The 13,023-nt window shown below is 44.1% G+C and overlaps 1 protein-coding gene across 1 annotated transcript; it reads left to right on the top strand.

The window, feature by feature from the left end:
- Positions 1-2,273: 2,273 nt before the first annotated feature.
- On the top strand, positions 2,274-10,890 carry LOC134225611 (probable histone-lysine N-methyltransferase CG1716). The gene is made up of 6 exons (XM_062705818.1): positions 2,274-2,737; positions 2,958-3,218; positions 3,376-9,388; positions 9,449-9,654; positions 9,720-10,328; positions 10,391-10,890. The coding sequence occupies exons 1-6, from the start codon at positions 2,438-2,440 to the stop codon at positions 10,574-10,576; spliced, it is 7,575 nt and encodes a 2,524-aa protein (XP_062561802.1). The 5' UTR covers positions 2,274-2,437; the 3' UTR covers positions 10,577-10,890.
- The last annotated feature ends 2,133 nt before the right edge of the window (positions 10,891-13,023 follow it).

Genomic DNA, 13,023 nt, shown 5'->3' with positions numbered 1-13,023 from the left:
ATCCTGAAACAGGAGGAAAACGTAATGTCAAACCCGAGCCAGATGTCAAAGAACTATAGGGACGGATATACTTTGAAACTCACGAAAAGCTGAATTTCAAAGAAAAAAGTGAATGGACTTGAAACTTTCTTCTATCGATTTCGACACTTTTTTATATTTTCGATGCATTGCATGCATGCTATGGATAAATATACTGTGTTTATTAAGTGCTTTTAAAGGTTTTTGCTGCTTGAAATATCATAAACTAGTGAAATAGGAGTTATGATGCATTGAGGTTGCTGACGTTAATTCATCTTTCAAGCGCATAGGAAGGATAGGTTTTGTTTTCATCGGGAAACGTTTCCAGCAAGCTCTATTTTCATCGAACGGCATTTACTCAATGTTTACGATTTGGATTATAGTCTATTCAGATTGGGCTTTTTATGACTTTGTTAAGTGAGAGGATATCCAATTACAGTGATCGTTCGCTAATTGGGGCACGACTTCACCCCAACTAGCGAATGCCGTTCGCTGATTGGGGCGTTTGGACAAGCGTCAATGTTGTTTACTTTTTGCATTGAACAAAGGAAAATTTTACGCGCTACAAAATATCGATCCCGCCAAACACGGAAACAAAATGTCAACTCGTTTTTGACATCACATTCTGACGTTTAGCTGCTTTTTAATTGGGTTTGCCCCAATTAGAGAAACCCCAATTAAAAAGCGCCCCAACTAGAAAAACCCCAATTAGCGAACGTTCACTGTATTACGAGGTGTTCAGACTGCAGCAAGATAATATATCTTGACGTTTCCATGTTTCCTCATTTGCACGCTAATACAGGGTTGAATTCGAGGAGAGTTTTAAAATTTAATTTGCGAAATCAAGCATTTGTGTGGCGACAATCGAACATTTTTTTCTGAACAAAGTTTCTACGAAAAAAAAATATTTAAAAAAATATGAAAAGGGATTTTCGAAGAATATTTGAAGCTCTCATTAAGGATAATGAGCGAAGCTACATTCATTAGTTGGGTGCGCCGTTCTTCGGGGAATCAGACTATTCCTCAATTTATTTTTAAGTTTAAAAAGTATTTTGATTCTGTATTTGATAGAAAAATTTATATACTTTTGGGAATTCTCACAAATAAATAAAAAAAGGACAATTGGACCAATTTTCAAGAAATATTATCGAACTAAAATGTATTTCCACCAGTATCTCCATGTATGAAGGGCAACTCAGCAATTTATTATTTTTTTCAAAAATGGAAACTGAACCATTGCGTTCTACTCGACAACCAATGATACAGCTTCTAACAAAATCGAATCGTGTGAATGTGATATAATTTAAACTGGATTTTGGATGAATTAATGCATTACCAATCCATGTTTTATTTAAGGTTATTCTACTTTATATATATACATTAAGCCATTCAAGGAGCAGAATTGAAACAATTTATGAAATCATGTTTATTCATCAAATATATTCGTTTTACAACCATTCCTACGTTCCTACGTATTAAATTGTCTTCCGCATTGGCCCTTGAACTTTGAAAATTTATTCGATTTGTTCTATTTGTTCTATTAAATCTAGGTTTAAGTTAAATACTTCATGTTAATTCTAGAGAGCATCTGTTTTTTAAACAATTCATGTTGAATAAGTGGAGAATAAATAATTATCATCATTATTAAATAAAAATTAAATTTTTTCATCATATAAAATGCTTTCCACAAAACCATCACAATCCGAGTTATTCTTCAGCGCTCAGAAGATTTCCATCTAACATGCATTCGACCCTGCTGCGACAGAAAGAGCATGACTGTCAACTACGAAACGAAATGAAAACAGAGAGAATTTTCTCGCTGGCAAAGAGAGCGTGACGCTTGTCAGTTTTGTTTTGTTGAATTTCTCCCTGCATCCCAGTTAGAACGAAAGCTCTCTCGTAATAATTGTTCGTAATAAATTCTTTATGACTCTTTTCAGCGGGTATCTTTTGACAGCGCAAAATGTATGGAATATTACCATATATTACGTAAATAATGACATCTTAAAGCGTATTTAACCTGAAACGCCAATTATTATGTCATTAATGGCGTAATCTGAATAGGCTAGGCTCTTTTCAAATGGTAAGCAATACATGTTCTCGATTTTGTTTTTAAGTACCGGGTATTTGTTGTTATTCAGTTTTTTAACCATCCACACGATTCGCATCATTTGCCGGTTAATTTGTGTTGGTGCACGTGACAAAGAGAAAGAAGCAAGGAAAGAGGAAACCCATATAAAGCAAGTGAAACACGGCGGCCGCCATTTGTGTTTACTGTGGAAAGAAATCGGATCTCCACCCAATTCGGAGTTTTATAATTTCAAATTTTACCATTGAATCGAGCGAGATTCGGTCCATTTTTATCACCACTCGTGAGTATAGCCGACCGTTGTCCGATGGATGATCGTTGACGCTGAAAATGGTTCGAACTACTCGCACATCGGCAGCGGTAAAAAACTCCACCTCGGGTGGTGGTGGCGGAGGCAGCAGCAGTGGCGACAGTGACAGTACTAAGGGTGAGGCTTCGCCACCCAGAAATGTGGAAACCGCGTTTGTTGGCGATGCGGAAGGAGTGGCAACGGTTGCTGCTGTGGAAGAACTCAATTTGTCCACGACCATGAAAGCATCCGTGGTGCTGGAGAAGCTGCAGATGGAGCAAATCAATCCGGGTACTTCAGCGGATTTGGGAACTGTTCGCAAAGGTGGTCGGGGAACCAGAGTGAGTATCGATTTTTTTTGCTTGTGAATCGTGTTATTGGGTATTGTCATTTTCTTGAAATTTTCTTCAAAATTTGAGAGTTCGGAATGCTGATCCTAATCACTAATCCTTTAAATATTCAATGGTCAATTATAATTAGGCGCGTTAATGATATTCATTTCAAATTTTTCATTCCACTGAATAAGCCTCTAAAATAATTTTATTTTGTTTCTTTATCTAGAAATCGGTTGGGCAACCGAGAGCTACTCGTCGGCAGCAGCGCTCACATCCAACACTGGAACAAAAGGAAGATTCTAATGACGATGGACTGGTTGAACTGATCGAGATTGTTGATGAGGATTCGAAATCGCACGAAGGGAGCAATATGGCACCGTCCGAAGTGTCCGAATCGACAGTGATGGCGGTGGATGAGGAATTAGAGGAATCGAAGATGGGTGTCAAAATGGAAATTGATAAGGATACGCAAGAGCAGACAGTACAGGTAGTTATGCTTGCTTATCTTAATTCGAAAATAACCGGTTCAGAATAACGACTCATTTTAGTGTTGCGATATCTTTATTTGTGATAACGAAACTTATTTGTAATCGTAGCAAAATTGATAACCAAATGTAACAACCATGTTATGCTTTTTTTTTCAGAACGATAAGAAATCGGATGAAGATGAAGCATCTAGCACCGGCAGTGGCAGCGCACCGTCCGTTCAACCGGAAACGGAAGGCGAAAGTGGGTTAAAAACTGAATTGGTCGGTACTCGCAAATCGAAACGGCAAGTCAAGGTGACGAATAAGTATCGGGATTTCGTGGTGGATGCTCCCCTGCCGTCGTCTCAGGTATCGTACGCTGATGTAAAATTGGCTCGTAGCAGCAGTAGTGGACGGAAAAGTCAGCCAACAAAAGAACCGGAAGTACCCCTTCCGGCATCGTTAGACGAGGTTTCGCCGCCTGAATCGCCACCACCGATGCTTCATCCTCCGGTTCGAACATATGGAAGTAAAAAGAAGTCAGATGACGACACGCCTAAACGCAGAACGACGAGGGCATGCACTCCCATTCCGCGAGACAATCGAGTTCGTAAGAAGAAAACGAAATCTAGCACTGGGGAAGGAAGTTCTAAGGATTGGGCGATTGATGGCATTACGCTTTTAGCATTAGAAGATCCAAATGATTCAACGTTAACTTTTAATATTGACAGTAGCTATTTTTCGGATGACGAGTTGTATGGTTTTGGTAGTCCATCGCCCGAAGAGTTCTGCGGTTGGCCGGAAGAAGAATTTAGATACCCTGAAGCGGGTCCTTCATGTTCCTCGCTGTCGTCTATGATGTCATTCAAAAGTCTTCCAGCTGTGCAAGCTTCAGAAGAGGACACTTCTGGCATTGAAGACAAGCCTGAAGCCGAAGTTGTGAAAAAACGAAGGGGAAGATCAGTAAAGACGATGCCGGTTACGCAGCCGGTTATTCCTGTTGAAGAGGAGCCGGTGCGACCTGCAGGATCCATGTTCATAAGGAGGTCGTATAAAACGACGAGAAGTGCAGCTTCAGCTCCGGTAACGAAGGCGGATGTTCCTGTGGAGATGAAGGCACCTGATAGTATTGCAGATTTAGTTCAACCGAAAGATGAACCCCAGGAAATTGTTGTAGAGGATGAGCCTATGGAAGCTGTGATCGACACAACAGTCGGAAGCGAATGTGTTCTGGATGATGCTATCGAGATAGTCCTGCAGGCCGATGAAATCATCAGCGATGAGCAACAGGAGGTGGTGATTCCGGTCGCTCCCAAGCCTTTCCGGAAACGACGCATTCGGGGAGGTACTCGATCATCACCGGCAGATGGACCACGCAGGGGACGAAGTCGAACGAATATAGCACCATGCATGGACGAAGAAATGGTTGAAGTTATAAAACCAGTTGACGATGAAGAGGAACCGCTGGAGGAGGTGAAGTTGCATGTTCCCGTCTCGGAAGAAATCAAGGAGGATATAAGCGCGGTGCCGATGGAGGTTGATGCGGTAGTGGATCTCGAGAATGTAGTTGAAAACGTTATTCCGATAGAAATTAAACAGGAAAGCGTTATACCGTCAGAAATCAAACAAGAAGCCAATGTTCAGGAAGTTACTCCAGTGGTCGAACCAGAAAAGGCGGTGCCGATGGCTTTACCGGACCTTCCAGTAGAAGAAACGGAAAAGATGTTGAAAAAAACCCCAACAAAAGCTTTGAGAGCTAAATCGACATCTGAGCGTAGAAAATCGACATCTTCGCCTCGAAAATTGAAGACAGATCTATTTGAACCGACGAAGGAGGAATTCAAAGCTGGTAAGGAGAAAGTCGAGCCGGTAAAGGTAATACAAATTGAATCAATTGTACAAGAATCTAGAGAGGCTGTGGATGGTTCCCCACAGAAAGAGTTGCTCAAAAAAGAAGTTCGTCCTAAAGCGAAAGAAGAACCATCTGAGGAGGAGCGACCGCCTTCCAAAGTAGACACAACTCCAAAACCATCAAAGGACCTTGAGCGACCGCCTTCCAAACTAGACATAGTTCAAAAACCATCGAAGGAACACAAAAAGTCCTCAAAGGAAAGTCGCGAATCTCGTAAGGATTCGAAGAAGTCGAAAAATCGCGAACGAGAACACTCTTCGAAAGATAAACGAGCGAGAGAGCATTCGAAGAGCCGTTCTAGCGGAAGTGGCAAAGACCGAGATAAGGATAAAGATCGTGACAAGGAGAAAGAGCGTGACAAGGATAAAGATCGGAAACGATCATCAGATAAAAAAGATCGTCGATCAGAGGTAGAGAAAAAGCCGGAAGTGGAGAAAAAGCCGATATTGCCGGAAGTTGTAGAAAAAAAGCCACCGGAACCAGAGAAGAAAGAGGCGGTGGCTAAACCGCCCACACCAGTGCCGAAGCAGCAGGATAAGCCCAAAAAGTGTTTCGATAGCGAACTCCAAGCTCTCGATCCAGCGTCAAAGCAAAAGCTAGCGGACGAGTGTAAGCGATCGTCGAAAGATTCGGAGAAGCCCCGCAAATCAGACAAACACTCGAAAGTGCGCGTTGAGTCGGATTCTAAGAAGAAGCACACCAAAAGTGATTCCAAAACGAAGGACTCAAAGGAGAAGAGTCGTTCAACCGATTGCTCGCCAGTTCCGAGCAAGAGTAGTTCTTCGAAGAAGTCCTCTAAGGATACTTCCAGTGGCAGCAGTAGTAAAAGAGACTCTTCCAGTAGTTCGAAGTCGCGGAAGAGCTTGGTGGACGATAAACCTAAAGAAAAGGAGAAGGAGAAATCGAAAGATAAACCTGTGGAGCTACCGCCACCATCGGTGGAGACAAAGCCGCCGGAGATTGAACACCCCGAACCTGTGGATTGTCTCATCGAAGAAGCCCCGGAAGTTAAACCAGTTATTAAAGAAGAATTCCCGGCACCGGAGCCACCTCGAATTGTTACCAAGGCGTCACGTAAAATGTATCAAAATGACGAGGAGCTTCAAATTATCAACTCTTCCCAGGAGTCCATCATTTCTGAACCACCGACGATAATTCCTAAGGAAGAACCGGCGGTACTCGAAGAAGCATCCGATGTTCAGGAGATCTCCGACGCTTTTGACACCAGTGTGCAAATTTCGGGACCACGTCCGGAAATTGCTCTCAAAGAGTTCCAAAACATCTCCATCTGTGACGAGAAGCCTAAGGAAGAAGTTGTTCTCAAAGTAGAGGAGGAACCTTCAATAACAGAATCGACAGAACCGACTTCCCCGGCTGCGTCGCAGGAATCAAATGATGATTCCAACTCTAATAACAGTTCGATTACGGAAGGCACGAAGGAGTCGAAAGCGGAGCAGCAAGATGATGCGAATATTCGTCGATCGTCTCGGATCAAGACGATCAGTTCGCAGAAGCAGCGCACCAGTCATGGATTAGTCAAGGATAGGGAAAAGCTGTTCAAGAAAACCAACATATCGCTGGGTTTCGATTCTAAGGTCCTTAAGGATGCCATCACCGGCAACTTCAGTGTTGTGTCAGCTGGTGATCTCTCGGGAATGGATATTTCTGGCTCCAGTGAGCAGGACGCTTACGTGACAAACATCGAACTATCAGAGGAATACCTTCGCGATATGGAGGACAAGCTGAGTCGGTTTGAGACGATCCGGGAAAATATGTACCACTGCGATAAGGTCATCAGTAAGGAGGCGAAGAAGATGACGTGCGACTGTTTCCTCACTACGGATGAAATCGACCGCGGAGAGCTTGGTTGCGGCGAGGACTGCCTAAATAAGTTGCTGATGATCGAGTGTGGATCGCGTTGCATCATCGGAGAACGCTGTACTAATAAACGTTTCCAAAAGTTGGAATACTCGAACTGCCAAGTTTTCCGGACGGAGAAAAAAGGTTTCGGAATCCAGGCCAGTACAGAGATAGTCCCAGGGGACTTCATCATGGAGTACGTAGGCGAGGTGTTGAACAGTGAGCAGTTCGACGAACGAGCTGAGTTGTACTCCAAGGAGAAGAACAAACACTACTACTTTATGGCATTGAGAAGCGACGCCATAATTGATGCAACCACGAAGGGAAACATTTCCAGATTCATAAATCACTCGTGCGACCCGAATGCGGAAACCCAGAAGTGGACCGTCAACGGTGAACTTCGAATTGGTTTTTTCTGTACGAAGTATATTATGCCGGGGGAGGAAATCACCTTCGACTACCAGTTCCAGCGCTACGGTCGAAGGGCACAGAAGTGCTATTGCGAGTCGGAAAATTGCACCGGCTGGATCGGTGGAGATCCGGGCAGCGATGGCGAGTCGGAGTACGAAGATGAAGAAGAGGTTGAAGAAAGCGAAGAAGAGGAGGAGCAGGACGTCAAACCAGAAGTGCCAGCGGTTGTACCCTCTGCAGTTGAAACCCCGGTAGAGGTGATTAAAACTGAAGAACCAATTCCCCTGGCTGAGGAAGGAAAACCGCAGGTTGAAGGAGAACCTGCGGTTACGGAGCCAAGTACCGTCATACCCAGTGTTGAAAAACCACCGGAAACAAAACCCAAGAAGGTACGTAAACGAATCGAGCGCCCCAAGAAACGTCGACCTCAGATTCACGAGGATCCGGATCTAGAGCAAGAGATCAATCATCTCCTGAAGACCGGGCTGAAGAACCAGGCCCAGACGCTTAAACTGTCTCGTCTGATGGTCCGCGCTAAGGACATCAAATCCAGAAGCCGACTGCTCACAATCCTCCAAAGCGGAGAACTGCCGTGCCGACGGTTATTCCTGGACTATCACGGTCTCCGGCTACTCTACGGCTGGATCTGCGAGTCCACCGAATCCATTGAAGATCTCAAGTTCCGCATCCAGATTTTGGACACACTGGATCGCTTACCAATTCCGAACAAAACCATGCTGAAGGACAGCAAAATCCTGCAGACGATCGAAAAGTGGGCTAAGATCGAAAAATCCAAAGAAAAGCAAAAAGAACCGGAAAAAGAGAAGGAAAAGGAATCGAGCAGCAGCTCTCCGAGTGATAGCAATGGCGCGGGAAGTGACAGCAACGCCAGTTCCGACGCTAAAAAGCAGGAAGTCGTTGGGAATGCTGACGTTCTGAAAAACATGCCGGAGTTGCTGAAGATTGCTGATCTGGGCAAACTGAAGGAGATCATCAGTAGCACTTGTTCAGAGAAAGAAGGATCGGAAAAGGAAAAATCTTCCGCAGCAGCTGCAGTAGAGACCATGATTCCGTCAGCGGTCAGTTTGATCGATTCTATCGAAATTCCCGAACCAGAGGACGAAAATGCTCCGGAAGAGAAGCGACTTGGAACGCAGATCCGCATCCTCTCCTGCAAATTGCTAATTAGTTGGATCAATCTCAAGGAGGTATTTCGAATTCCAAAGAAAGAACGTATCGAACAGATGAAGGAGCACGAACGTGAAGCCGATTTGCGCTACAAGGCGCTCGGTCTCGGAGACGACGATACGTCATCGCAACGGCACTCATCCACTCGCTTTTTCGATCGCTCACGTGAACTGAAACGGCGCAAATCGATGGACGATCGAGAACTGCTCAATTTCCACAAGTTAAAGCGACCACTTAGCACTGCCAGTCCTATGTACAAAATGGACAACCTCTCGAAACAGCAACGGCGCCAGCTGTTCGAAATGAAAGTCGCCCACGAGGAAGCCGAACGACGTAACAAAGAGCTGTGGATGCAACACGAAACCAACTGTCTTAAGTTCGGCCTGAATCCGCACCACACCAACCCGATGGATGTGCCCGCCAAAATGAATCCTGCCACCGGAGAGTACTACTCTGCCGACGATCGGCCCCTCCCGAGACCACCCAGCCATATGTACATGAAAGTGCAACCGCCGCCTTTGTCCACCAACCCGGAGGACTACGAACTGCCTCCGATGGATCTGCCTCCGCTGTGGAAGTTTGCAATCGACGAACGGGGACGATTGTACTATTACCACGTCAAAGATCGCGTCCCCCAGTGGGAACCCCCGAAGAAGAGCAATCCCAAAGGGCCCGGTCAAGGACTGCGCGACGAGGATATTTCCATGAGTTCCGACTCGAGTACCACCGACACCGAGGACTCGGAGGAAGAGTATCTCAATACGCATATGGAGCAGCTGCTCAAGCGGAAGAAGAAGCAACAATCGAGCTTCAATTTGGGTGAGTAATGTTTTACTTTCGGAAAGTTGCCAATGTAACAATATTTCTTAATCTACTTAGACGACGTCCTCGCCAAACCGGACGACATGAATGATAGTCTGTCGAAAACGATCAAGGATCTGGAAACTGGTGATTCGTCTCCCCACGCCAGTAGCAGCGGTGAAAAGCTGTTCGGCAGTGAATCGTTTGAGAAAACGGCCGAAGAGTTGCTGCAGCATAGGAAGCGAAAGCATAGCAACAGGCTTGTTCAGGAGAAGATAATTAGCGTAAGTACATTTTACATAACGTATTATAACAGTGCGTCTAATCATTCAATCAAACTGTTCCACAGCCCCGGACCGAGGAGGACAAATTGTACGGCCAGATGGAGATGAAACGCTACAAGGAAACCAAAGAGAAACTCCGCCGCCGAAAGGAGGAAGCCAAGCGACTGCGAGCCCGAAGCATGTTGGACAAGTCGCTTTCCGACAGTCCTTTCAGTGGATCCTATTCCGGTGTGGATGCGCTGGATCGGAGCGCTACCGAAAATTCGCTCATTGACGACGACCTGGTGGTGTCACACAAAATCGTTGACGACAAGTGCATCGTCGATGAGCTGGACATTCTGACCAAGAAGAAAAAGATCTCCCCCTACGAGGAGTGGCAGAAGGTTAAGCAACGTCTGGGGAAGAAGCGAGCCGCGAAGCTTGGCGAAAGTTCTTCCACCTTTGGGGGATCCTCGTCGGCTGCATCGTCCTCATCGGTGGGCTCGTCTAAAATTGGCAAACGGAAAAAGTCCGACCGGTTAGATCTCAACAGCGATGAAGCTCGTAAGATTAAAGAAAAATTCCGCGGCGAAATAGCCGGAGTTATTGTACAGCATTTGGGAGCGTATCGAAAGGAATCCTGTCAGACCGGTCGAATCACTAACACGGAGGATTTCAAGCATTTGGCGAGGAAGGTTAGTACACAATTCTTTTGGCTAACTAAATTCCATCCTCTTCAATTTTTTTCCTCCCATAGCTCACCCATTTCGTCCTGGTGAAGGAACTGAAGCACTGCGACAACACCATCAACGAGTTGGAAGTGACAGACTCGGTGCGGACCAAGGCACGTGAGTTTATCAAAAAGTATATGGCCAAGCACGGCACGATATACGTGAGGGGCGACAACGAGCCTGACTACGCCAACATCGGCGTTAATCTCTGAGAGGAAGCCAAGGGAAGAGCGGAAACTCCGAAGGTTCCGCCAGCTTCCCAAGAGTAAGTCGTGTTTTACCCGATACTAAATGCGCTGATTACAATTTAATAAGGTAAAGTAATACTATTTTATTATTACTTAAATCTATCATAGCACGATTGTTCAAGAGAGTTTAGATCGAATAGATGAGTTCGTTTTAATTTATATTGCAAATTTATGTTATTGTGTGAATAGAGTATTCTTAGGGAGAATATGAAATACGAAGCGAGTGATTGTACCATTGCAGGTTGATTATCACTCGCAATAAATGGTCTAGAAATTTATTGTGATTCTAGTGTTATATGCTTCGAACAATCCCTATTAATTATTATTATCCCTTTTAAATTATAGTGAAGATGTTCGATCCCCAGTTATGAAGTCAAAACGATGAACTCGTGCGTTCTTTCATATCTTGACATATATTGTACGTGGATTTCCCTACTGGACCCGACCGTTCGAAATAGTCGCTCCTTGAACGGTCGTTGAAATCGCCGTTTTCGCCTTCACACCCGTCTTCATAGTAAAATCTGTCAAAACTGACAAGTCTGCCACGTGTTTTTTACTGTTTCCTTCGGACTTCTCTTTCTTTTTCCGATGTTTTGACATTTGTTTTGATAGACAAGGAGCAAAAAACAAGGTAATCTACCAAACATTTATTGAGTTTGGCAAACCTTGCTGGAAAAGAGAACGTTTGAAATAGGCAAGTGAACCGACCTTCGAATCCATTGGTCAAGTAAATCCACAATAGATTTGACTAAGAGCATAACAGCGGTATGCTGAAACCAGCAGCTTTGGGTCCTGCACACCATGTTAGACGCCATGAGCCTCTGCTGCGATGTCCTTACTTACTTACTTAGGGGCCGTCCAGAAACCACGTGGTCATATATGGGGGGGGGGGGTTTGGAAAATGACCATGATAAGCCACATGGGGGGAGGGAGGGTGTTGCTCTCGAACCACGTGGTTTTTTTTACACGAAAAACTTTTGGGGATTAACAACAGCGGTTTAAAAAAATACAAAGCATTAAAATTTAATGATTTAATCATTGAACGCAAAGCAAGATGATGCCCTTTTCAACACAGCGTTAACCCTTATGCGGCCGACGGGGTACCCGTGTTCCTTTTTCAAATTCAAGTGGTGATATTTCAATGAATTTTTATAGCTAAAAGCTGAAACTCGGTGACATCTAAGAACTCCATAAAATGTAGCATCTGTGAGAAAATCACGTTGATACAGTGAGGAGGGACGTGGGGAGGGGCATCTGATTTTTTTTACCACGTGGATGGCCGACAGGGTACCCGTGTTCCCGTAAATTTATATTTTCATAACTTCAACAATTTTGAACCGATTTAGATAATTTTGGGCATTTTAGAAACAGAAACTCATATACTTTTTGTTTACTTATAAGGTTTACAGCTTTTGTTTATGGTTATACAAGAAATCTTTGAAGTAAGGCTTAAGAGTCTACACACGTAACCGAAGGACTATCAGCCAGTTTCAAATATATTACATGCTCATTGCGCTTCTTAGATTAGTCGGTGTTCACAGTATATATTCTGGGTCTCCAAAAACCCCTGGAGTAAGGCCTAAGTCATCCAAAAAATCCCTGGAATAAGATCTTATGGTCTGCTAACGTAACCAAAGGTCTATCGTGTAAATTCAAAAACGGTACATGCTCTTTATGGTGCTTAGCATATAATGGTTTCACAGTATAAGTTCCGGGTCATTTGCATTCCAAGTAGTTCTTGTTGCTGTCATTGATTCCAGGTGGTCTACGAACTCCATACAGTCAAGGTCTTCGGATCAATCTCCGTAATGGAGGCAGTTAACGAAGAATAAACAAGTTGCGTGACCCCTTCTTGGTATATGTTTGTATTCTAAGTAGTTCTTGTTGTTATCGTGGGCTCCAGGTAGTCTACGAACTCCATAGAGTCAAGGTCTGTGAATCAACCTCCGTAATGGAGGCAGTTAATGAAGAATAAACAAGTTGTGTGACCCCTTCTTGATATATATATCTGTTTTTAATGTAGTTCTTGTTTTTGTCGTGAGTTCCAGGTAGTCTACGAACTCCATACAGTCAAGGTCTTCGGATCAATATCCGTGATGGAGGCAGTTATCGGAGAATAAACAAGTTGCATGACCCCTTCTTGGTATATGTTTGTATTCCAAGTAGTTTCTGTTGTTGTCGTGAGTTCCAGGTAGTCTACGAACTCCACACAGTCAAGGTCTTCGAATCAATCTCCGTAATGGAGGCAGTTATCGAAGAATAAACAAGTTGTGTCACCCCTTCTTAGCATATGTTTGTATTCCAAGTGGTTCTGGTTATTGTTGTGGGTTCTAGGTTGTCTACGAACTTCATAGATTCAAGGTCGGTGGATCAACCTCCGTAATGGAAGTAGTTATTATAGAATAAACATG

This window comes from Armigeres subalbatus, chromosome 3 (assembly GCF_024139115.2).
Source record: "Armigeres subalbatus isolate Guangzhou_Male chromosome 3, GZ_Asu_2, whole genome shotgun sequence".
Taxonomy (NCBI): Eukaryota; Metazoa; Arthropoda; class Insecta; order Diptera; family Culicidae; genus Armigeres; species Armigeres subalbatus.
The sequence above is the reverse complement of the archived record's forward strand: the minus strand, read 5'-3'. Positions and strand labels throughout refer to the sequence as shown.

Excerpts from the sequence above, each read along its gene's own strand:
- LOC134225611 (XM_062705818.1), top strand. The coding sequence starts at position 2,438 with ATGGTTCGAACTACTCGCACATCGGCAGCGGTAAAAAACTCCACCTCG. Across the intron at positions 9,389-9,448 it reads ACAATCGAGCTTCAATTTGG|ACGACGTCCTCGCCAAACCG; the intron begins GTGAGTAATGTT and ends TAATCTACTTAG. Across the intron at positions 9,655-9,719 it reads TTCAGGAGAAGATAATTAGC|CCCCGGACCGAGGAGGACAA; the intron begins GTAAGTACATTT and ends ACTGTTCCACAG.